The sequence below is a fragment of the Pelophylax lessonae genome (genome assembly GCF_965119305.1).
Source record: "Pelophylax lessonae genome assembly, chromosome: 5".
NCBI lineage: Eukaryota > Metazoa > Chordata > Amphibia > Anura > Ranidae > Pelophylax > Pelophylax lessonae.
This window is the reverse complement of record NC_138772.1, coordinates 492,742,947-492,769,458: the sequence shown is the minus strand read 5'-3', so window position 1 is coordinate 492,769,458 and position 26,512 is coordinate 492,742,947. Positions and strand designations below refer to the sequence as shown.

At 41.6% G+C, this 26,512-nt stretch overlaps 1 protein-coding gene across 2 annotated transcripts in view; it reads right to left on the bottom strand.

Moving 5' to 3' along the window:
• ZFPM2 (zinc finger protein, FOG family member 2) overlaps positions 1 to 26,512 on the bottom strand; it is a 559,985-nt gene that overhangs the window by 222,795 nt on the left and 310,678 nt on the right. For both annotated transcript variants that reach the window (XM_082257925.1, XM_082257924.1), the window contains exon 5: positions 10,640 to 10,751. In XM_082257925.1, the coding sequence (XP_082114051.1) occupies positions 10,640 to 10,751 (112 nt within the window). The remainder of the gene's footprint in view (positions 1 to 10,639; positions 10,752 to 26,512) is intronic.

Genomic DNA, 26,512 nt, shown 5'->3' with positions numbered 1-26,512 from the left:
ATCAGTACCTAGTTTATAGTGCAATGAACACAACACTTAAAATAGAAGTCCACTCTAACACTAAAATTTCTAAATCTACAGGCATCGACGATCTAGAATTAACCTATCTAGCACTGTAAAGAAGAAAGAGCTAATTTCAAATTTTTTATTTTTTTGAAGCTGATCCGGTCCAGTCCCATGCTGAGCTGTCAGTGATGGCTTCTCTGTGGAGGGGGGGGAAAGGAGGCAGCCGACAACGGAAGACCCATGGTAACTCTATGGGTGATGTCACTTCCCATTCATTTCCCAGTCATTGTCGGCTGTCTCCTCTGCAGAGCTTCGGCCGCTAGAGACCAGACTGGAGTGGCTTCAAAAACTGTATGTATACCGATTTCTTCTTTACAGGGCTAGAAAGTTTAGTCTTAGATTGTGGATGCCTGTAGATTTAGAGATTTTAATGTTAGGATGGACTTCCACTAAAATAGTTCTAAGCAAGGTGCTTTAATTGTCAGAAAAAAAAGGGTCCCCTACGCCAATATGCCATTTTATTAACACGATCCTTAGTTAACCCCTCACCTAGGGCCTTTTAGGCCTTAAGGGGAGGGGCACTTCAGGTTTGGTGGCCCTCAAACACCAAGTTGGTTTACTTTCTCAATGACATACATTTTTAGATTCAATATGTTTTTATTGAAATTTCAGAGATCAAAATTTAACAGATACGGGTTGCGGACGCAGCTGCTAGAGTTACCTAGTAGAGTAAAGACTGGATCAGAGTACAACACAAACACGATCAGACCTAGGAACATAGACTATGTGACTTATTTTCAGACACGTTGCTAATATATACAGAATATCAAGAGAAGCAACAAATAACAATAACAACATAGGTGGCTACACTGTGCGTACTAAAGCCAGATTATACCAGAAGACATGAAGGTACTCAGATATCTAGCCAATCAAGACATGGCTTCCAACTTTTATCAAAGGCTGACAGGGTGTTAGAGTATATAGCAATCACTCTCTCATAAGAATAGTTGAGTTGGGTTGTATTCACAGCTTCTGAATGGTTAGGGGCAAGATCCATTCTCCAATTACATGTAATTGTTAGTTTTGCAGACAACAGCAAGTTAGCTATCACTTTACGATACGGGATAGGGAAGGAGTCTAAGCCAATATTTAATATGGCAAGGCCAGGACCAGGAGCTGTTAAGATTGCTGAAATTGCTGATATAATTTGGAAAATCTTCCTCCAGAAGCTACGGAAACTTTTGCAGGACCATAATATTTGGTAAAGTTTATCCGTAAGGCCACAACCTCTCCAACAAAGTGCTGAGCTATCAGGGTACAACTTCACTAGTTTAAAAGGCGTGAGATACCATCTAACATTTATTTTCAGTGCCAGTTCCCAGTGTGTGACACAGTGGGTAGTGTTGTACATGGAGCGTATTGCCCGTTGAAATTTGACACTGAAATTTGGAAAATGTAGAACCCAAGTCTACTTCCTCATGACATGGTCATGAGGTTGTTTTTACTAAGAGTAGATTTATTATGGAGTAAGTTGTAGATTAGGGAAATACGCTTTTTGTGGTTTATCTGTGTGGTCAAAATATTTACACAGTTTAGGATGTAGGGGCAATGGAAGTGGAGGCATAGAAGATAAAAGGCCAATCGAGACCGCCAAAGGTTCTGAACCCTGAGGAAGACTAGGATAAGAGTAGTTAATATTCCCATTGCACACCTTCCAGGGTATAGGCACATGTGTTGTGGGTGCTGCAGCGATCACCAGCTGAACACTGGATCAATCACATATAAACATACATGTTCGCCAGCACACCATGGATCTTGCACAACAGTCTGAAGAAACTTTTTATTGCAAAGGGATCACATCACATCAGGATAAGTGCAACGTTTCGGAGTCAAGCAGTCCTGACGAAGGGGTCCTGGGTGACTCAGAAACGTTGTACCTATCCTGACGTGATGTGATCTCTTTGAAATAAAAGTTTCTTCTTACTTCTGTGCAAGATCCATGGTATGATGGTGAACATGTATGTTGACCAGGATAAGAGGTCAAGGTTGGTGAGGGGGCTTGTGGAGGAGAGGTGAGAATAGTTCCCCTTTAAAGCACTGAGCAAGCCTTCCAATATTTATGCACACATTTTTAGACCTTACGCATACTTATGGAGCTCACACATAAAAACACAGCTATTCATTTAAAGGTAATTCCGTCTTCCAGTACCGAGAAGCAATAGCACTGTGCGCAGACCCCTCTATATTTTATCACATAACGCTGTTTTTGTTTGTGAACAAACAGTTAACTTCAATTCTATGCATAATAAATCTGCTTATTGTAACTTGGGTCATCTAAGAGCAGGGAGCGTCGACGGAGATACGTGGAATTGTGGTATCTGAGATAAACGGCGATAGCTCGGAGCCGAGAGCGCTCCCTCCATTGTGCGCATTCCTACACAACAAATGTTATGTTTTACAGAACCTGACACACGTTATTTAAATGCAAATTGATGCTGTGTATTTATATATTTAATATTTCATTTGGCACTTTCAAAGGCTTCTGAAGGTTAAAAAGAAACCCACTTCTGAGTGTGTAAAATGTAATGATTAAAAGAACAACTTGTAATTGTTTCGAGGAAGTTTTTCTGAAACTCTTTGATGTTCCGATTAATGTTTCGGATGTAAATAATTTGATATGAACGCCTGTTTGCTTAAATTCTTGGGCTTTATAAATTTTTTTTCCCCTTTTTACAGCAGTCAGTAGGTTGCCTTGGCAAAAACATATTTCATCTTAGTGTGCGTTTACGGCTGTAAAACCGCCAAGAAAATGTGTAAAATCGTAATATATTCTGTGAAATCTACAAAGAGGTAATCAAAGTTACTTCAAGGCACAACTAGGAGTTGTCTTGGTTTACAATAGCCGGTATTAACATAAGGGACTGGAGTGCTAAGCACTGCATGTTCATACTGGGGGGGTGCCTGTGTTCCTTAAAGAGAACCTATCATCGCTGGTCTTATGCAAGAATTTGAATCTTCATCTATATTATAAATGCATATGCTTGAGGGTGAATCCCCAAAGGTAAATTCCCCCTATGGGAGTCTTACAATTTCTGCCAACACATGCTTTCTCGGAAGAATGGATAAGCATGGATAACTGATATTGGAATTATGAATAATTTTAGCACTTTTCTCCATAGGGATTTAAAGCACTTTATCTGGAGCAGATGGTGAAACAGCCACTGTGGGCGTGCAATGGCCTAGCCTGGGTGGTGCCACAGAGGCAGTTGCCCCAGGCACAAAATTCTTAGGGGTGCAAAAAGATCAAGACAGGGGTATGCTAGCACGTCCTGGGGCTGGGTCCCTAGTGCCACAATCTTACCCTCAACAGCAGCTGGGATTTCTCCAGGCTGGCTGCTTATAACTAAAATTTATGTCTAGGCTCCTCCTCGGCTCTGACATGTCAATAGGGGGGTGGTAAGAGGATTTGTGCTGGCCTGGAAGTAAAGCACATTAATTAGCATGAATAGCTGGGGGCAGAGGCTGCACATGTAATGAACAAATATGGCTGCCTCCATATATTGTGCATTAATAACTGCAAACTCTATGAAGAAACACGGTTTTAAACAGTACACATTAAAAAGATTGCATTTGTGTCAAGCACCAGAATCTAAAGGACATCAGTGGAAAAAGAATATATTATAAAAAACACATATATGTGAGCTATTTTACCCGTAATAGATTATGTTATACTGCCAATCAGAGTATACTAGACACCAGTGTCAGGTGGTGGACTTTCTTAGACCTGGTTCACACCTATGCAGTTTTCTGATCTGTCTCTGCGGTGCTTTTCGCGGTGCATTTTGCGTTTTTGCACACGCGTTCTTGACACATTTTTCACGTGTTTTTTGATGCATTTCGCGTGTTCAATGCTTTTTTGACATTTTTGGGCCAATTTGTTGTTGGGTGGATTAAACAAAGCAAATCGCGGCAAAAATGCACTACATGCTTTTCTGCAGCTTCTCCATTGAAGTCCAAAAACCCACTGTTTTGCTTTTAAAAAAGTCCTTGACCCTTTTCAAAAACACAGAGGCTGCAGAAAGCATAAATGTGAACATGCCCTATAGGAATCCATGTTAAAGGACGGTAGTGCGTTCCTGCAAAAAGCAATAAAAAATGCATAGGTGTGAACCAAGCCTTAAAGACTGCACTGCAGTTAAGTAATATAATCCGGTTCAGGCCCTGCCCCTGCCTATGATTGGAGGATGAAGGAAAAGCAGGTCATTCTTCTGCTCTCCCCTCCTGTAAGCTTTTTAAGGGACAGAGCTGTGCCATATAAAAGCACCTTGAATTCATCACAGTGCTGCTCTTTCTCACCTTGTGTGAGAGCAGCTGTATAACGGATTACATCAGGCTAATAATAAAAATAGACATAATTAATGCTAGTTTTGTACTAGCTGATTAGATACCTTTCCTGATGTGTTTTCTATTGAAATCAATGAAAATACATTAAAAAGGAAAGGCAATTCACATCATACTGTATCAGGGATCCTCAAACTACGGCCCTCCAGCTGCTGCGGAACTACATATCCCATAAAGCATTGTAAAACTCTAACATTCACAGACATGACTAGGCATGATGGGAATTGTAGTTCCTGAACAACTGGAGGGCCATCGTTTGAAGATCCCTGCTGTACATCAACACAAGTCAATATGGTAATGTTTTGGATTTGGCAAGAGATGTTCAGCTAGTGGTGACCTCTGTGGGTGCTTCCCGATTCCTAGATAGTGGTAGAAAATTTTTATGTTGATGATTCTGGAGGATTAGTTATGGCTGATGATAGGTTTAAAAAGCTTGTTAGCGCTCCCCAAAAGCACTACAAATGCATGTCAAAGCTGGGCAGTGCATTTGGTAGGTTCTGATAATTAGCCCACAGCATTGTTTTTTTTTTGTTCCATGTTAAAAACTCAACAATAGACTATATCCGACAAGTTCATCGCTAAAGCCTAATTCACATTATCGCACAGCGAAAACAAGTATTTTTGAAATTCCATTTTCACACGATTCTGCATGTCGCCAATCCACTTGAATAGGCTGCCCTACGTGTGTTTGGGCGAAAAGCTTTGCACAAATTTTAACAGAGCATTCTGCCACAATTGCTTTATGATCCTGTCGCAAGACAATCACGGCAGAATCGCATTGTGTTTGGCGTACCATTAAAGGATAATAGCACCCAAATACACACACAGCGTGTTGTGCTACGATTGCCATGTGGTTAGGGATTGTGGACAGAATCACTGGAAGTGTGAATAGAGCTTACTTTGATTTCGCTGCACACCGTGACCTTCTGACAGTGTGCATTAGATGATGGAGTAAGTCAGATAAAACCTGCTTCATCTCCTGGCTAGAAAACATCTAGCACTATATGATGTCCTTTCTTTCTCAGCATATCTCTGACCCTCCCTTTTGTTCATTGGATTTCAGTTCTTTCAATCACTATGGTATGCCAAAGATAAAGTGATTTTCTTTCCTGCAAGCACAGGTTGCAGGAACAAAAATCACGTGATTCCTCCATAAACACAGTCAGTGGTAATGGAATTTTTTTCCGTGGAGTCATTGAGGTTGATTTACTAAAGGCAAATAAACTGCAGTGTGCAAAGTGCAGTTGCTCCAGAACATAGTAAATAAGGTAAGGCTTCACTTTGCAAAAAGTACCCAATCACGTGCAAGGAAAATAAAAAAAAATGCATTTTTGCTTACACATGATTGGATGATGGAAGTCAGCAGAGCTTTTACTCATTTACTAAGCTCTGGAGCAACTGCAACTTTGCAAAGTGGAAAATGTATTTGCCTTTAATAAATCAACCCCCTTGTGTTCCCTGGGCAGGGGGGTTTGGGCACAGGTAGCTGTCCCTGCTGGGAGAACACAGTGATTATTACTACCGGCTGTAGCCGCTTGCAATAATCACATTTAAAAACTCAACATGCTGGTTGTACAATCAATATGTCCATAAATGGTTCAAATCTTGGCCAGTCCTTGCTGAACCAACCGAGATTCAAACCATCTATCATTGACTTGAGGCTCAGCACCACATGTGAATGTCTGCCTGCACCACATAGAGAGCACAGAGACCTAGTGATGTCATTGGGTCCAATATAAGGTATGCATAGCTCCCAACTGTCCCTGATTTCGAGGGACTGTCCCTGATTTGGAACAAAGTCCCTCTGTCCTTCTTTCCTCCTCATTTGTCCCTCATTTTGGTCTGATTTATATAGTTGTATATAAAATGCACTACTTATCTATCAAAAAGGGTTTCCCAATGCTAAACCTTTCATCCAATATCTAAATTGCTGCAACTGTAAATTCCAAAAGCCAATATAAAAGAAAGGTAGTGGTAAAAAAGCACTTGTGGGTTTAACCAATCAATATTTTTTGTACAAATTTCCATTAAGGTGGTGTGACAGGGGGGTGTGTCCTATGCCTACATACTTAATAGGTGTCCCTCGTTACCATCTCAAAAAAGTTAGGAGGTATGGGTATGCCATGACATTTTAAAAATGTAATTAGCATGAGAGGGGACAGGAGGAACATGAGATGACAAAATATATGCAGAATAAACTGACTTTAAGTTGTTTTTCAGATAAAGAAAAGCATTATATAATAAGAAACAATGGCCCCCAGTGTAACAGTAAAGATGAGAAAAATATAGGTCTGTATGAACTCTTAATCCATCTATGCTATCAGAACAGCAGTAAAATTTTATAAAACCATGAGTAGTACTGTATTTACTTCAGAGCAAAATGAATGGTTCTACATGACAGATCTCAGTATATCAATATGTTTACAAGGTAGCGGGGATCAGGCTAATCTCTACAGGTGCAACCACCGGCTGTTCCCGAAATAAATAAAAAAACACAAACATCACACACAAATGTGAGCCTGAAATGAAGAAAGATTAACTATGCACTTTAACAGCATTTAATATATTGGAGTAATCACAGTTTGTATGAAAATGGATTTAAAGGGTCCAGACACAAAAAAAATAGTATTTACAGGTAATAAGCCACCCAGAAGCTTCTTGTGTGCCTTAAGGACTTTGTTGATGAGATCTCTGCGCAAAAGTTCCCAACTACGCCTGTAGTCTTCTTACTCCAATTACTGACCTGTCAATTTAGCTAGAGGACTGCTTGCTTTATAATGCCCATGCTGAGGGTCAGAGCTGGGGTCTCAGTCAGGAAAACACCCCCACTAAAGGGGTCTTCCATTAGAAGTAAAAAAAGAAGACAGGATATACTCACTACTCTCCAATGTGGAGAAATCTGCTGAAGTCCATGCTGAAACTGACACTTCTGAAAGCATGAGTCTCCATGTTCCTCCACAGCTTTCACTGAATCCCCACTTGCCCCCTCACCCATTACAGGATACAGTAGCAGTTTTGAAGTCAGTGGAAGCAACCAGTAAAAGCCATATGCAGCCGAGGAAAATGACACTCCAGGAAATGTCAGTTTCAGTGCAGACTTTAGCAGATTTTTTCAGCATTAGAAAGAAGTTTTGTCTTCTTTTACAGGTATAGGGTTGAATGTTTTTGTTGGACAAAGGAGGTCATGCTCCGAAACGCGTTACCCTGCTCAAGCTGTGTGATGTCACTTCCGCCCTTATGCGCTACACGCTGGTTCCAGAAGCCGGGTGGCCATCTTATTAGGGACAAAGTCCCATTGCTGCGGGTCAACATGAAGGATTGGGATTTCAACTGAGCCATGGAGCCAGGACACAGAGTGGTTTTTCATATGTGATGAGCCTTATATCATCTACCATTGTGAGTGCTTTTAATCTGTTTCTCTGTACAATAAACATCACTGCTGCACGTAGGTGGCTTTCTTCTTTGTTTTTTGTCCTGTAGAGTTTGTCTCCACTCTTCAAAGAGCTGCCCTAGTGCCTGGCTACCCCTTGTTACCCTCACTGCTCACTGGATTATTACCAAAGACTCTGTGGAGAGGACCACTTCCTCAGTGTACCCATAATCCAACAAGGAAAACTTCAAACAAGCTCAATAGATGTGGCGAGGCGGCTCCCACACAGAAAGGCTTTTCTTGATCGGCACCCCACCGTAGCTCAAACCAAAGAAATACACAAAGTAGCACCAGGCCAAAACCAGATAAAAGAGTCCAAGATCATTTTATTTTTGGTAATAAAGTCATATAAAATCGGCTAACACATCTGGGGGCAACACCATTCACCCTTCATCAGGACTCAACACAGGATAAAACTTGGATGAACTCAGAGAAAGCAGTGGCTACACAAATGTGTTAGAACCCGTAGGAAACTCTCCATATGGGGGAACAACTTGGCAGCAGTTGCTAAGCAGTGTTGGCTGTTTTAATAAAAAATCTTTTTTACCGACATTTAAAATAATCTTGGACTCTATTACTTGGTTTTGGTCTGGCACTCTTTTCTGTATTTTTGTATAGTAAAATGGCCACTTTAAAATGTTTTCTTGTGTCACATCAAATAATACATTTTTTTTAGACAGACTGTTTGTGGCAGTATAGTATTTCCTTAAATAAAAAAAAATAGGTTTATTTATATAGCTATTGATATAATTTATGCAAGCATATCCATATTATTTTGAAATAATGACATGCTGCGATTCTCCCCAAATAAATGTATGCAATCTGATTAGAATCCGTGTACAGCAGATTGAGAGTTATAGTCAGCTGACATAACATTACCCTCCCACCTCATGAGCCTTCCGATTGGTCCTTTAATTTTATGGACAGCCCCCTTCCCTTGTAAGGTGACTTAAGAAGTGGCAAGGGGGTGGAGCCAATATCAACTACTCCAGGAAAAAAGTCAACATTTCCAGATCTCTGAATCTACTGATAACACTGACTTTTTCCCTGAAAGCTCTGACTTTGCATTTTTCCTAACTTGCTCAATTTGAATTTTACAAAATGAATGAATAAACACATACATAAATAAATAAACACATTGAAATTAGGCTTGCATTGTCTAACACATATGATTTAAAGGGTAAGTCCACCCAAATATTTTTCAGTTCTTGTAGGTGCTGAGTCGAATTACATAAACGTTTATTATGGTGGTGAGATTTGTGTTTGCATCCCCTAGTCTACATACTAACCCTGACTATTAAGAGGGCTCTATCTGCTAGTTTTTTACTTATTTCTTTGTGTGTTATGAAAAATGTAACAGGGAGAAGTGGCCACTCCAGTTTATTGTGAGCAGCAGTAGATCTGTGAACTATGCTAGGGGGATGTCACCATTAGCGTTCAAAAGAAGATATAAGAACCCAGCAGGGGACTACTACTCTTTTCTAACTACACCTGGCTCACATCTGAGTCTCAATTGTAGCAACAGAAAAAAGCCGCTCAGGTGAGGCGAAACACTCCGGTGCCGGTCGGATCCGTCATCCAATCGTCAAGTGTTCAAGAAGAAAGTTTGACCGCACTCAGGAGTAAATAAACTGGAAGTATTTTATTCCCATGAACTTGAATACATAGGTGCATCACACAGACATGGGACAGGTTGACGCGTTTCACGATTCTACAGATCCCTTACTCATAACCAATTTTTGGTTATGAGTAAGCGATCTGTAGAATTGTGAAACGCGTCAACCTGTCCCATGTCTGTGTGATGCACCTATGTATTCAAGTTCATGGGAATAAAATACTTCCAGTTTATTTACTCCTGAGTGCGGTCAAACTTTCTTCTTGAACATCTCACATCTGAGTCTACCTACAACCTTACAACTACCTAACATGCCTACAACTTAGTGTAAGATTCTTTGAATTTCTCTCTGGGACACAGAGGGTTGAACTCAGTCTTTCTTTCAATCAGAACAAGTCAACACATATGGTTTACTTTGAGTGTATTTTGTAACCCTTGATCCTACTACATTATCAGGGCTTGTGGACTGGCCCTCTGCTCTTATGCTCATTTGTTAGGATTAGGATTGCCAGAAGCATACTAGTACTTTAGACATAAAGCCATGAATACAGTAGAGAGATATGAACTACAGCGAGTGCCATACAACAATGCAAAGCCTTGCAGCCACGCCATGTGTATGCCCCAATATGACTGTCTTTGCCGCTTAGATGGGGTGGTTTGGGGGATGTAAAAACATAGCCAAAGTGTTTTTCTACCAACCCCCAACTGTAAGTGTAAGCAAGGCCTTATAGTTTAAGTTCTTTAGTAAGCAGTCACAGCCTGAGTAGAAAAGCTTCTCCTCTGCCAGCATGATGTAGAGATTGACCCTTGCTGTTTGGAAGCAGTGTTTTCTTAGCAGAAGTCCGACATGCCTCCTGCAAGTGACAGCTGGATATCTCCAATAAGCAGGGTGCATGAGCTTTGTTGATTGCAGAGTTCCTAGAGAGTGTTGAACCTTGGAAGGGAGACCACTGCTTCCACTGCTTCCACTAAAACAGGCAGGGGTCAAGCTTTTCTTCTCAGGCTGTGGCTATTTTCTAAAGAAATTAAACTAATACTTTGCACACTTTTTGTTTTCATGCACATGGAATAAATTTTGATTTAAACTGATAGTTCCATTGGGCTTTAAACATATAATCCTTTGAAAACAAGCCGTACAAATGTACAATGTTTGCATCACTATGAAAAGAATAATAGGCAGTGTTTACCTTTGCTGTACACAATGCAGTTGTTCTTGCTATCCTCGACTCCTTGCCAAGTCACATCCAGCAGCCACTTAGGACCATCTGTCAACATCAGTGGCACAGGGGTCTTTGTTTTCTGCAGGAAACCACATAAAAAGAAAAGAGGGATGAAGGACTGTTTTTCATTTAGAGGCAACTCACATTATCAGGTGTTTCGCTTCCATCTGTAGAGGGACACTGCAATACTCAGAAGATCTGCTGTGTTATTTTAAAATGGCAATTGAAGGACAGAGTTGATGAAAAGTAATCACTTGCATGGTTCCTGAAGGAGCCCAAAGGTCAGGACTCTGGAAGTTAGAATCTAACTTGTGGCTTTGAGTTTACAACTACAGTTCTTAGCAAGAACATATAGATCCTTTATGTCCAATGGAGCTTTAGCAAACAAGTCTAAGTCCTACACCCATCTCACAAAATCTATAATTTCATGGATTACAGCAACAAGATCTCTAGTCTGCAGCTCCTGTTATTTCTACTCTCACTGTAGAGTCTCTCATCCTGTTGTATCCTGCTACTGTTGGAGTACAGCCCTATTCAAGTCTATACATTCCAACTTTCTGAGATGGATAAGTGGGACGCAATGTAGCTTAAAGTGCATAGGCGAATACCACACCCCCACCAAACCCTCAATTATGAGGACCATGAAAATTTAAATTGAAAAAAAAATATTGGACTTCACCACTAGTTTTCCCTTATACCAGCTTTTCATAATGACAAATGCAATCATTTGGGGTTGGTTGAAATGTTTATTGCAGTGTAACTTTTGTAAAATAGTACATGTTATTATAGTTCCACACATCAAGCCAAAAAGAGGGACTACTAAGATAGAGACACTTGGTCCCTGAAAGAGGTAAAGTCCCTCTAATTGATGGACATTTGGAAGCTATGCATGTCTAATGTGAGTTACTGCAGAGGGGCGGCAGAGCACCTTTTTCGGGCAGTTAGTAAGCATCTGGGTGCATGCATGTGTGTATTTGGGGGCGGGGGGGGGGGGGTTAGATTAGCTAAGGGTGCTGAACTGAACTTTTCGTTTAACATGATAAGGGAGCAGATTTTAAAGCTTAACTGCAGGCAAACAGCTAGCTATACAAACTAAATACATCTATGGGAACTCAATATGGGAATTGTATAGGTCCACTACACAGCACAGCCTTGTCTGGCAGAGCAGGAGACCAATTTTCTTTTTGCTGCAGTAACACAGGACTTGACCCTCCACCAGCCTGTGACTGGACAGTGAAAGGAGAAGCAGCAGACTGATAAGTACATCCTTCTTTCATTCTGTTCTCATCCTATCAGCATATGCCTTGTTAACATAACTAATGGGCTTTTCTTTCTCCTCTTCTGGGTTTTGCTGTTGACAGGAGCATAAATTGCTCCTGTTCCTTGGCAGCTGCTGGTCTCATTCCAGCATCCTGGTTCTGGCTGCATTCTCCCTGTCTGACTGTCTGCCTACAAGGTGACTGATGTACACACAGCCTCTGAGTGAAGACCAAACTTATTATAGGCCTGCTGAGTCCTTAGTGTCATGCTTGTGATAGGGTTTGCAACATGTGCTTAAAGCTCCCTGTTTAACAGCCTTATTTCTATGCCTTAACCCTGAAACTATGCTTGATCCCTTCCCTGCCAGCTAGTTTGGGTTCCCTTGTTATAGACCTTGGTTTGGACTTTGGAATACTCTCTGAATTCACCTGCCTTTTGATCACAGATTTGATCCTGACTACTCTTGTAACGTTACCTGCCTTGAACTCAGACTGCCAGTGGACCACCCTGCCTGTATGCCAACAGCAAGTACCTGTTTGCTGTGCTTAGCTCATGCCTGCCTGGGCGTGGTAGCCAGACACCATAGCATTGTGTATAAGACCTAGGGGCAAACGAGTACTGGTAGGTCGGCTTGCCTTATGAGAAAGGGGGCTGCTATAGGTGAGGATCACAGAGCCAGCTATAGTGCTTAATCATCAACGCTAGGGGTAGGTAGGTGTGACCACTGTAGAGACAGTTGGAAGAAGGCTAATACCAAGTCAAACTCAGGCACTAACATTTCTCACATGTAGAAAAAAATACATTTTATTATGTATTAATGAATATAAAGTTCCATTATTCTGTGTCTCTTATATCTGCCTGAAGTTCTGCATTAACCATCTGGCTTCGAATAGAATTTTGAAGAGTCCAGACAAGTTAGCCTTGACCTAATTTCCCAGCATACTCTTCCCAGAACTATAAAATGAGGAAAAAAAGAGGGGAAAAATTTGTGGCTTTTTCACTAATCTGAATAGCTAAATTATTATCAAGGATATTTCCAAAAGATACTGTATCAGATCTCACAGATATGTGAGATCCCTGGCGGTCAGGGATTACAAAGAGAATGCAGATGACTTTGAGAGCAGAGATCCATGTTTGCAAGTGAACTTTAGCTACATTGTACTTCATTATCAATAAGATCTCACTATTTCCTGAAACAGACAGGAAAGAATTCAGGGAATCGGTATCCATTTCAAAACCTTATCCGCCGTAACATTTATTTTCTAGTAGGAAATTATTCTGAATGAATAATGTAATTTTTCCCTTTCTATCTTCTCCGTGTGATGATGTACAGTTTTACTGCCGCTGAAATAATAATATTGTTAATGTTTCAATATGAAGTCTCCAGAGGCAGAGCGAATACATTTCAAAGCAAGGGAGCTAAGGCATGACACCTCTTGTCCTTTGAGGTTTAATAAAATATAAAGAAGCAATTTTTATTTCAGCCGAGGATTTATTTTTATATATAACAAGGGATTGGTTTTTACATCCCGTTATTAAGTGATGTTATAACGTTGTAGTAATGTACAAACAGAAGAAGGTTCATAGCGAAAAGGTGTTTATTTTCCACTCTCTTTAAAGGATAATGAAAATGGCAGGGTCTTATTGTTTATATTAAATTTAAAGGAAGACGTAAGCCAAATAAATATACAGCGAAAATTGAATATATAGAAATTGTTTTACCTGCCAAGTTATTAGTGAAGCATTGTATTGCAATCCACCTAATTCAGCAAGGCCAGCCTTTTTCAACCAGGGTGCCCAGGCACACTGGGGTGCCTTGAGGTTTCTTCAGGGTTGCCTTGGCAAAATTCCTAACATTTGTCCAAAGGTTGTATACAAGGCAGCGGGTGGATGAAGCCTGCCTTTAATTACACAAAGCTACAGATTTTCATTGTGCATTGTTACAACCAGGGCTTTTTTTCCACCACCTCTGGCTCAGGACCTCTGCTCCCTGCTCACCACTATCACTTGTAAACCCAGAAGTTCAGCTTCTGGGTTTACAAGTGACAGCTTGTCTCCCAATGGCTCCCACAGATACGATCTCCTGAGCGCAGGATGAGGATTGAGGACAAGGGGGATGCAGGCGTCGTGCGGATGCTGACACCCCCACTGGATAATCTCCCTGCAAGTGAGCGAGTCTGAGCCACCTACAGTTTGGTCGTGGTTCCTGCACCTATTTTCTGAGAAAAAAGCCCTGGTTACAACCTACTGGCTGCCAACCTACTAACGACCAATGACATGATCAGTTGATGAGAAGGATGTCAGTTGTCCACATAGCATGCTTGTTTGACCCTCCCTTGCCTCTCTCCATTGGTTTTAGGGTTACATTAGCTGAGTGATGGAAAAAAACTGAGGAAGAAGAGAAACATTGGAATACTAGTCAGAACCAACTTGCACCTCTAATGTTGGGTGTCCTATGTGTGTGGGTATTGCTACGTTATGTAAAACTATTGGAATTGTTTTTACATTTTTGGATGGGGTGCATCAAGACTGTTCATAATTTGAGAGGGTGCCTCAGGATTGTCCGTAATACTAAAGGGTGCCTTGACTGAAAAAAGGTTGAGAAACACTGAGCTAGGCTATGCACAGTAGAAAGAGAGCAATAACACTTTTTAGAGCTTGCAGGTCTGCATACTTTGTGTCACAGCTCCGCCTCTCACCTGCTCCCTGGCCTGCTAGTACACCACCATATTGTTGAAGCCCAGCCTGTAAGCTCCCCCAAGCATGTATTCCTCCCACCCATCATACTATAGACCTAACCTGAACACATAACACAATGGGGTTGATTTACTAAAGGCACACCGACTGCACACTCTGCAAGAGCTTTTGCTCCAGGACTTAGTAAAAGAAGGAAAGCTCTGCTTACTTTTACCTGCCACCCACAGGCCCTGTACCAGCCAGCCAGCCATCCACAGGCCCTGTACCAGCCAGCCACAGGCACTGTACCAGCCAGCCACCCACAGGCCCTGTACCTGCCAGCCACCCACAGCCCCTGTGCCAGCCAGCCACCCACCACAGGGTGCCAGCCAGCCAGCCACCCACCACAGAATGCCATACAGCCAGCCACCCACAGACAGGCCCTGTACCAGCCAGCCACAGGCACTGTACCAGCCAGCCACCCACAACCGCTGTGCCAGCCACCCCCCACCACAGGGTTCCAGCCAGCTAGCCACCCACTACAGGGTGTCAGCCAGCCAGCCACCCACCACAGGGTGCCAGTAATCCAGCCTTTAAGCATTAAACGAAAATGAACATGTTAAGTACCAGATTTGTGTCCAACATTGTCATTATTTTTCAAAACTTTAAATGTACAAAATATTGGCCCAAATCTGCCGATAGCAATACATTATGACTAAAATATCAGTATCGGCCCTGAAAAAACCATATCGGTCTATCCCTAGTTGAAACACCCAGTGGCATGGTAATGGTGAGGTGGGCTTGTTGTCTCCTTTTGGCCCACCTTACCAAAACATGTCCGGTTATACCTTTACATACTCTATATGGATTTTAAACGTATCAGTCGTGCCATAAGTATACGTCTTACTCGTCCTTTACTAATTGTGAATTCACTACAAAGAAAGAGTACATTGTTCGACTGCCTAGTTTAACTGCGTTTAGTAAATATTTGATTGTTAGCACACTGTTCTTGCTAAAAGAGTTCCTGATGAATGAGTTAATCTTATTGTCTTGAGAACAGAGTAAGGCACAGCTTGTATGCTGTGCTATTTTTCCACCATAAAAGCTGGAGAATTCCACCTCTGTTTGCATTATACAGCGGCCAATGGAGAGTGCGTGATCTCATACTTATTTCCATCACAGTGGGTCATGGAGCAATTTGAATATTTGGATTGTATAAAGATTATCACAGTGGTGTTGTCATCAAAGGCAGCCTTACAGACGTTGCGCATAAATCATTTCAATAAAAAAAAAAAAATAGAATAATCAGAGAAATACTGTACTGGAAAACATAAATGTTCACGTTTATGTTTTCCAGAAAAAAAAAATCCCAGTTACTAGGTATCCATTCAGAGAAAAATGAATGTGAAAAATACAATTAATAAAAAAAAAAAAATGCATACAAAAGTATAGAAATAGTGCTTGGAAAAATAGGAACATGCAAACCAAATACATCATTGCAGTGTTTATTACAAAGTAGTAGCTTAAATGTCACTTGGCAAGAAGACAAATTAAAAAGTATAATTGTAAAGTGTAAATAAATGCAAAATGTGTTTCATTTTCAATTTTGGATAGAGTAGGGAAAGGTTAAAAATTCCTATTAGGTTATTTTTTTCTTTCCCTCAATGTCCCATTGGGGAAATTTTCCCTTACTCTCTGTCTTGGAGACTCAACAGTTAAAGGAAATATCCAAGAAGATTTGTCTTCATTGGGAGATTTCCCTTAAAGCGGAGTTCCGGCCTCAAAATCCACTTTGGGCCATCTGCTTGCTCAGTGTCACCTAAAAAACAAATGGATAGTCCAGATATTTTTTTAATTACTTACCTTGATATTGAAGAAAATATACTTACCTTTCTTCCACTTCCTCCCTCTGTGGCTGCGGCCCGCGCCGTCACTTCCTGCTTGCATTGATTCCTGGGAGCTGAACGTCATCACTCCCAGGAATCAATGCGCCTGCACCGGCCCTGCTCGTCAGTTCCGGTGCAGTCGCGTCATTCCCTGCTAAACAGCTTCTGGGCATGCTCAGAAGCTATGCAGGGATGACGCGTCTGCCCCGGAAGTGACACACGGGGCCAGTGCAGGGCACTGTGGGACCGAAGAGGACACGGAAATGGACACAGAAGAGGACACGCTGGCTTCAACTGCCCATACCTGAGATGGCAGCACTGGAGAAGAAATTTTCAAGGTAAGTATTTCTTCTAAAAGGTAAGTGCAACCCGGGACAGTTCAGAGGGTATCCATTGTGGAATGCACTAGCCCTGACTGTCTCGGGGGTATTTTTAGTGAAAATAAGTTTCCGAGGCCGGAACTCCGCTTTAATCTCTTATGACAACTCTAAAATGTAGGATGTCCTTTACTTTCTGTTGTGGCGACAATGGAGGGGTGACTCTCCCCAGTGTTGACACAGACAGCAATAAAAGCTTAGCAGAGCGTCTAACCCTTCCATACTCCATCCAATATCAAAACAAAAAAAGTTTTAACATCACTTCAGCAAGTACATCTTAAAGCAGTCTGAGACGTGATAAACAAGAGAAAAGTTTGCTGACATTAGTATGGTTGTCTAATGAGCTAAGTGGTTTAGCGGGCTAATGTTTGGTGAGAGCCAACAAGTTGGTAGTTTTGCCTGAACTCTAATCCATACTCTTCAGTTGAGATTGCATGATTAGCAGCTAGGTATTTAGTCACATCACTGGCAATTTTTAGAAGACAAAGTAGTGGCTTCCTTGCAGAGCCTAGACAAGGGGTGGGCAGGAGGGACGGCTGCCCTGGTGCAATGGTTTTTGCAGAGATTTGGGTGCCCTGATCCTAACCGTAAGGGAAGGAGGGGGCACAGTTTGGCATCTTTGCCCTGGGCGCTGGATGGCCTTTTCCCGGCACTGCTTCCTTGGGACAAATAATCATTGAGGAGTATTTTAGGCATACATCTGCTCTACAGTTGTTACTGCTTTCGGGGGAAAGTAGAAATGTTTACCTTCCTCCCCCCTTTCCAAGTGAGTGTTTAGATATGTCCAGCATGGAACCCGTACCAATTAATCAAATGTTTTAACATCCATCAGTTAAATCTGAGGCTGCCAGTTTTGAACAACATTCCACATTTCCAAACCCAAAATATCAGCCGTACACAGTGCATTATTTACATTGAGTTGCCAACTCATAGGGGTAGATTTACTTAATTTAAATAGTCGCATTTTACAAGGGAATTATCCCCTAAAGTTCTGCTGACTTCTATCATCCAATCATATTTTATTAATCCATTTCTTTTTTATTTTCCTTGCACGTGTTTGGGTATTCTTTGCAAAGTGACATTTCCCCACTTTCATACCTTCAACTGTTCTGTTCACATTTTAATAAGACAACTACCAAATATTCTGATCTCTCAAAGTGTGATCCCTTAAAAGTAAGATTTTTTTTAAAATTATTATTAGTATTATTATTATTTTTATTATTAATAATAATAATAATAATAATAGTAAAACGAAGAAGAAGAAAAAAAATAAGAAGTAGAAGACGAAGAAGAATAATGTTTTGTATTAGGCACTCTTTTCCAACCAAGGTGCCTTCAGGTGTCTTCAGTGGTGCCATGGCAAAATGCCTAAAACTTGCCCAAAAGTTGTATACAAGCCAGCAGGTGGCTCAAGCCTGCCTATTATAGTTACACCAAGCCTCAGGTTTTCATTGTGCACTATTACAACCTTCTAGCCGCTGGCGTTGTAACAACCAATGATGTCACCAGTTGAGAAGGAGGACCTTGGATGCCTACACAGCATCCTTGTTGGCCCCTCCCCTGCAACTCTCCATCAGCACTGGGTACATTGTACTATGTACAGTGTATGTTGGGTGTCCTACATGTGTGAATGTTGCTGTGTTATGCAAAACTAGTAGTTTCGTTTTTTACGTTTTAAAACAGAGAGATTGTGCAGAATTTTAAAGGGCGCTTTGACTGAAAAAAGATTTAAAAAGACTGGCATTAGGGATGTTCTAAAGGATCAGGCCACTACTACTACTAATAATAATAACAATTATTATTAATAATTTAATAATTCATATTATCAATGTTATAAAAGATCTCAGGGCGGCTGTGAGAAATCATGGGGCCCTGTACAACCTACCTGGCAGATCCCCCCAGAATATATAAAAGCAATATTTTCAATTAAAATACACTAAAATCATTATTTGTGGATACAAATATAACAGAGAACCTGATTGAATTAGCCCTTTTTAATTGTTTTTTACAATTTTAAAATGTATTTTCTTTTTACAATTTTTTCAAATGATTTATTACAATGTTTAAAAATTATTTTTTACAGGACAGGGTCACGGGGTATCAGACTGACAGGGGGGCACACATGGGGGATCAGAAACAGACAGAACTGGGAGGGGGCAAGAGAAGCAATTACAAGAACAATGCCCTGTGTCTGTGTCTCTCCCTGCAGCAACTGAAAGCCGGCGGGAGGGAGAGAAACAGGCTTTCAGCTGCTGCAGAGAGCCACACAAGGCATCCTTCTGTAATTGCCCCTCCGTCTGACCGCACCGATTTCCCCTGCTGTTCGGCCCCCCTATGTGCCCGGGCCCCCTACAGGAGGACTGGTGCCCCCCCCCCCCAACAGTGGTCCTAAAAGATTCCAGCACATTGTATCAGCCATTGGGAATGAAAATATTCTAGTTCTATATAATTTCTCACTTGCCTTTCTATCCTTTACATGCAATGTAGTTCATTTCCTGTGTGAAATTTGATTTCTACCATCTAAATGAATGTCCTAGGAATACATTATGATTTCTTAAAACCAAAAGAGGCTACAGAGCTTCCTGTGATAGTGTGGCAATGCTGCTGCACTGCTACTGATCAGAGCAGAGTTGCCACTCCCATGTAGGCTGTGCCTGGTTACTATACAATGGGATAAGAAGATGATGCAGGGGATGTGACTATCAGTAATTTCACTACTGATTCACAATTCTGTTGCTTTTCACTCAGCACCTGGCCACACCTAGTCCTGCCCACTGCTTTCTATATTGACAGCACTGCTTCTGTTGCAGAAACCCTCCCACTGTAAAGTGCAGTGCCTGGGAAGGGAGGGATGTGAGACACAAATGAAGGAGGATTTGGCTCAGTTAGAGAAGGTAAAGGAAGTTTTTTTGTTGCTTACTTCATGAGGCTTGTATTACACATAGTAACTGCATTTAGACTGTCATACGGTAGCCTTTTTGCCAGTTTTGCCAGACAATTTTTTTCCTTAAATCAGGTTCTATTCCAACATTAGTATTACTACAAAGAATGTTAAGGAAGGAAATGGAAATTTCCTGGGTATTCTAGCAATGATATCAAACAGTAAGAAAATATAAACAGGGAATTTTCATAGTTAACGTAGTAAATAATCCAGACTTCCTGCAGACTACAAAAGGAAAGGAGGACTCCATGGCTAAGGACAGCTAAGAAATGGCTAGACTGTACTTTCCTCTGAGTGCTTGGATTGGCTTAATTGTCTCCTTCAAGTAAAATAAATCATTAATATTCTAAAAAAAAAATGAGATGTCTAAATAATAGCTCCCAACCCTTACAAGTTTATTGTCTAAGCCAGTGGTCTCCAAACTGTGGCCAAAGGACTGGATGTAGCCCTTTGCTTGATTTTATCTTGCTCTTTGATGCATTATTCTCTTCCATGTCATCAACTGTGGGCTATAGTTTTTGCCACTCTATTCCTCTTACTGACACCAATGATGAGGCACTGTTCTTTCAACTGACACCAATGGTGGGGCACTATTCCTCCCACTGACACCAATAGTGGGGCACTGACACCAGCAAAGGGGCACTATTCCCCCCACTGACACAAACAATGGGGCACTATTCCTCCCAATGACACCAACGATGGGGCACTATTCCTTCTGCTGACACCAATGATGGACCATTAGTCCTCCCAATGACACCAATGGTGGGGTACTATTCTTCCCAATGACACCAACAATGGGGCATTATTCCTCCCAAAGACAGCAACAATGGGACACTATTCCTTCCCTAATACCCAAGATGGGGTCAATAAAGAACCCCTGCACATGCTGGATTACAACATATACATAGGGATATACTTCACAAGCCTATGGCGCTGATCATGTGTCCACTTCCTACTTGTTGTATGCCTTTAAGCAGGTATGTCCTGGTCACTGCAGCTCCTCTCACACTCCACTGGGGGGCGGATAAAAAGCAGGTTCCAAACTGTAATAGAGGGAAGCGCACGCAGACCTCGGGCAATATCGCTTTATTAGGGGCGACCATCCCAGGACCTGAAGAAGGAGGCTCCGCCTCCGAAACGCGTTGTCCGTGGCAACCAGCAGAAGCAGTATACCCTTGTGGATCCCTCCACTCCGCAGCCCCATACTGCTTGCAGCTTCGGGTGAGGCTCACTTGTGTAGCGGTGTATTACGGCGGACTGGTGCGCAGGCGCACTGATACAGACACGTAGTGACCCGACGGGGGAGTTGTGAGCAGGAAGTAAGGGAGAGCGGGGTCATAGCGGCGGCAGCTGCGAGAGAGGAGACCGGAGTGAAACCACCTGGAGGGACGGGAGGAGCGAGGAGCTTCTGTTATTATGCCGATATGCTTTTGCAACAAGGATGAAAATGTGAGTGCATTTTAACTGTACTGTTTGTCCCCTAATAAAGCGATATTGCCCGAGGTCTGCGTGCGCTTCCCTCTATTACAGTTTGGTACCCAAGATGGGGAACTGTTTACTCCCACTCACACCAGGTCATTGTCTACACCCACTGGCCAGTCCAGCCTTCTTAAATTTTGAAGGACAGTAAACTGGCCCTTTGTTTAGAAAGTTTGGAGACCCATAGTCTAAGCGGACTTATAAATATGACACAATACTTGACAGATTTTCTAACTGCAATAGGTGTCCTCCAAGTCAGGCAGTTTCCTTCTGATGTGAGGAGTAGACTGGATAGATTAGCCAAGGCCAGCTCCTGTTTCCACCCCATCCCATCTCCAAACTATAATATTTGTTGAGCTAAACTTTTATATCAACACAAACAAGGTATTTTTTGTGTTTTTTTTTATATTTTTACACAGATGTTTTGCCTTTCTTTTAAGTTTTAAACTGAATGTGTTGTTTTACAAAGTGATCATTTACAATCACTTTAATTAATAAAGGGCACAACAGCATACCAACAAACAAAATGTGTCAGGTCAAAAATCAGATCCTCCTTGTGATCTGCTGGACATGGGAGAGTATATAAATCTCTTTTTGTTCCTCAGTGACTCTTTCTCGATACTGTGAGCAGTGTATTATTAATTGTCAGCAGCTGCTTGCATTTGACACAGAGATCCTCATTAGTTCCTCGGGGTAGAAGTCCCCTCAGGCAAGGTTTCCGGCTGTTGGAAAGTAAATGGCACTTGGCCTGCTTTGAAATTGGCAGTGAGATATTTTGGACAATTGTCTTCAGTATAACGATACCTCATTCAATAAGCCGAGGATCAGACACAAATAAGTGCTGTGAACAGATATAGGATGGCTTTGTCATGATTGGAAGGATTGCTGCCACTTTACTGCGCTGCGGCACCTGAGGAGCAATTTCAACAAGAGCGCTATGGCTAAATGGTTATCAGTGGCAACAGTGCCTTGCAGCATTGGGGTTCTGGGATCATTCCCTACCAGGAATTATAGAGATATGCTGAAGCAACTGATAAATGGAGCCACAGTATTCAAATGAAAATATGTTAGCAGCCCACCTTCATCAGATGACATAGCAAGTCACTTTGCCTGATGAAGGGACACCTGGTGGTTCTGAAAAGTTGTTTTTTGCTGTATGACAGGCTGAATGAACACTGTGAATGGGCCCTATGTTTATGCTGTTTGAGACACAAGGTGCTGCGTGCAGGCAGTCCATTTGAGTCTAATGGCGCTTTTCCACTGCATGGAACCGAACGGTTCGGCTCGCTTTTGTGCTTTTCCACTGCAGGTACCGCATGGTATAGTGTAGGAACGGTTCGGTACGGCGGCGCTTTTCCACTGCATGGAACCGAACGGTACGGCTCTCAAAAACAGTACCTACTCGATTGTGGTTCCAACAGGTACCATACCCGGTACCATATCCCACAATCCTTTGCATGAAGTCACTACTAGCCACTGATTGGTCAGAGAATCCCACCCACCCCGTTGTTATCCCACCCACTTAACTTTAGTACTACTTTAGAGGAAAAGCAAACCATACCGTACCGTACCGAACCGTTCCAACACCGTACCATGCGGTACCAGCAGTGGAAAAGCAAATCGGGCCAAGCAGGGCCGAGTAGAGCCGAGCCGGTACTTGCAGTGGAAAAGTGCCATATGAGAATGCAGTAGCTGCATGCAGACAGCCACTCGTCCTAATTGGACAGACATGCAGATGTGGACGAGAGGCCCAGAGCATAGACAGTGTTCATTCAGGGCCACTCACCCTCATCAAATCTGTCAAATTAGGACAAGTAGCTGTGTGGGTGCAGGTGTTGCATCCCCATAGATTTGAATGTGCTGCCTGCACCCAGCACTTGATGGCTTTAACCGTATAAACAAGTGGCCCATTCAAGGTCTACAGGCCCCTGTAGCAATGTGAATAGGGCCTTAAGCCTGACAGTTCATATTCCTTGCAGATACTCTACCTAAATGGAGTTCATGTGATCTTTCTAAGTGCGTCTGGTTACAGATGCTCCATTTTCCTCCCACAGCCTAAAAAACCTAAATGGTAGTTAAAAATTCTCTCAGGTAAGCGTGTCCAGATGTGTGGTCTATATGACAATGGTGGGAAGATTAGATTGCACTGTCACTATCAGTGACTGATGTGAGTGGTCTATGCATTTTAAAACAATGCAGAATTTGTGGATAATATGTAAAAAAACATTTTTGTAAAACCAGTGGAGAATTATACCACAGACAGCCACTTAGGAGGACCCCTAGTTCCAAGGGGACAGCCACCATGGAGATTCCATAAAACAACATACTTGTTGGTGGTCACGGCACAGGGCTCTGAAGAAATGGCACGGGTGGCCATTCCTTCAGAGCACATGCGCCAATGATGTCATTTGCACAGTATATAGTAAATATCCCCTAAAGGGTCCAAGTTTAGGAGATATTTACAGTACCTATAGGTAAGTCTTGTTATAGACTTACCTATAGGTACAAACAGTACAGGGAGTTTACAATCTCTTTAAGTGGTTAAAGGAGAAAAAAACATCTATATTCACCTCGGTCTGATCCCGCAGCTGTCTACCACTGGCTCTGAGCCCAAGAAATGAGCACTCACATGAACACTGATCGCTCAGTTCTTAGTCTTCTCAGAGTGGAGACAAGTGACTGTTAGTCACCATTCTCTGCTCTGACCCTCTAATGCTCACTGGAGCACCAAGCTTGGGAGGGGCGCAGCTGGCTTCGGCTCTCAGCCGTACACAAGAGCGTGAGCCAGCTGTCAACCAGGCAGCTGAGTGGATCCGTCATCATGGGCAGAATACTTCCAGAGCGTGGAGTGATTCTAAGATGTCAGCTGACAGCAGACTTTATCCTGCTATAAGCTGACTCCGGGTCACAGGAGAGCAAAAGTAGGTGCACTCCTATGACCCAGAAGAGTATTTGGCCATACTTCTCTTGTTTGTGAATTAGGCTTCATGTACACTGCTACTTGTAAATGACCGTTTTTGAGCAGTTGGGAGTTTTTTCAGAAGCCCCTGAACCCTCCTCTATGTTATCTTATCTGTCCATGTACACTGGGTCGTTTACAGTCATTTAGAGGCAGTTGAGTTCAGTGTCGTTTTTTGGAAAGCAATTATTTGCATTCAGAATGTTCAGAACGTGTGTTTACCGGCGTTTCAAAGCAAAAACGCGACCGAACGCAACCGAACGCGACCACTCGCGTTTAGCGCTCGCGTTTTTCCATTTTAAAGGGGAATGATTTTTTGACCTCTAAAAACGGATCTGAACGCAAACACCCGCTAAACGCCCACTAAATGCGGCTGCAAACGCGACACAACGGACGTTTTAAACGTCCTTTAAATTTCAGCATTCGAAGGACTTTTTACAACATCCCGTGTACACGTAGTCTTAAGCATACAGTGTGTCTGGTTTCACATATCAGTTAGGGAAACCATGAACGTGTGATCAAGCTAATTATTAATATGAAATATATATATATATATATATATATATATATATATATATATATATAATATATATATATATATATATATATATATATATATATATATATATATATATATATATATATATATATATATAAATATATATATATATATATATATATATATATATATAAACATTTACATTGAGGGTATTTTAATTATTTATGTATTACACTAATATAAATGCATTATTTCCATGGTGATACAAGAATTAAATTAGGATCAATAGCAATGTATTATATAATGTTACAGTAGGGTGATGTATTTTCTGAAGTTGAAGTTCTTGTGCAGCGAATGTTGATATATTTGTTTGGCTCAGAATCAGTAAATGATTTATTGACTAAATCTTGTTATTTTTGTCCTTTAGGGCTCAAAAAGACCCTGAATCTGCACCCTTTATGAAAGCACATCCATAATGCTGCATAGAGGGAGAACACCGCCTAATGTACATTGCTTAGGCAGGAATTTAAAGTGACATAAGACTGTAGAATGCACAGGACATGGTACAGAACTTATTTACCAGATAAAACAACATACTTTTAAGACCCCGTTCACATAGGGGCGACGCTACTTGCTGGGGCGACCTGTGAAGTTCAATGCGATCATTGAAGTCTATGCAGGTCTCCTCCAGGTCGCCCCAAAGTAGTACAGGACCCTTTTTCTAAGTCGGAGCGACTTGTGTCGCTCCTATTAGAACGGGTCCTGTGCTAATCTATGGCAGGCGACCCACCGCGACTTGTCATGGAAAAAGGGGGCACAAGTACAAAGTTCAGGCTCCGTTTGCTTACACCACCTTTGGATACTTGCACATTTTAACCAGGCCCATGGTTTAAAAGAACACAGGTTAACACAAAGGATTGAAACTCAAAAGCAAGACAAATGCAGAATATTTTCAGTTGCTTTTAGGGAAAACTGGTTTGCATTTGAGATCAGTCTTAGATTCTTGTGAAATCAGCCTGAATAACCTTAACATTCAAAAAAAGAGATCACGTAAACAGAAAAAGAAGCCAAAGATGCCTACATGAAGACCATAGATGTTCCTGAGCTGACCAAAGACATAAGATAGCACAACCCAACTGCCACATTATCTTTTTTTATGATCAAAATATTAACACACTTGGATTAAATACACGCAAATGTCTGTGGAAGGTTGAAAGCATCCACAGATCACAAATCCCTTCAACAGTGGCCTAATCCCAACAGAAGACAACAATGGTTACCAATAGAAATCCAAGTAGGTTGTAATTTATTATGAGGTGAGAAGACGTAGCTGGTACCTTACTAAAAGCAAAATAAAACTCAACTTTTCTTATTGCCCGGCTCCTACCTAGATCATTAAACTAATGAGATACTGCAGAGGGAACTTTACTAAGCTGAAAAAAGTGCCAACTACCCATTATATAACACACACAACACCAACCAAGTCATGAAGACAGCCAAAAAAAAACAATAAACAGAAGTAATATTAAAAGTAATTTTAAAATCTCACCCCTGTTTTTCTGGACTTGCTTCAATGAAGGTTCAAACGAGTCCTTTAGTATTAATGGTCACATTTACTCCTCCTATCAGTCACTGCGCACTATCCCAGCGATTAACAAAAAAACTGCTACTCTTACTCTAGGCTCTCCGCTAAACTTGTAAGTTACTGTAATCTCTTTTGAGCAACTAAAACTGAAGATAGGATGTGACACTGGACTAATATT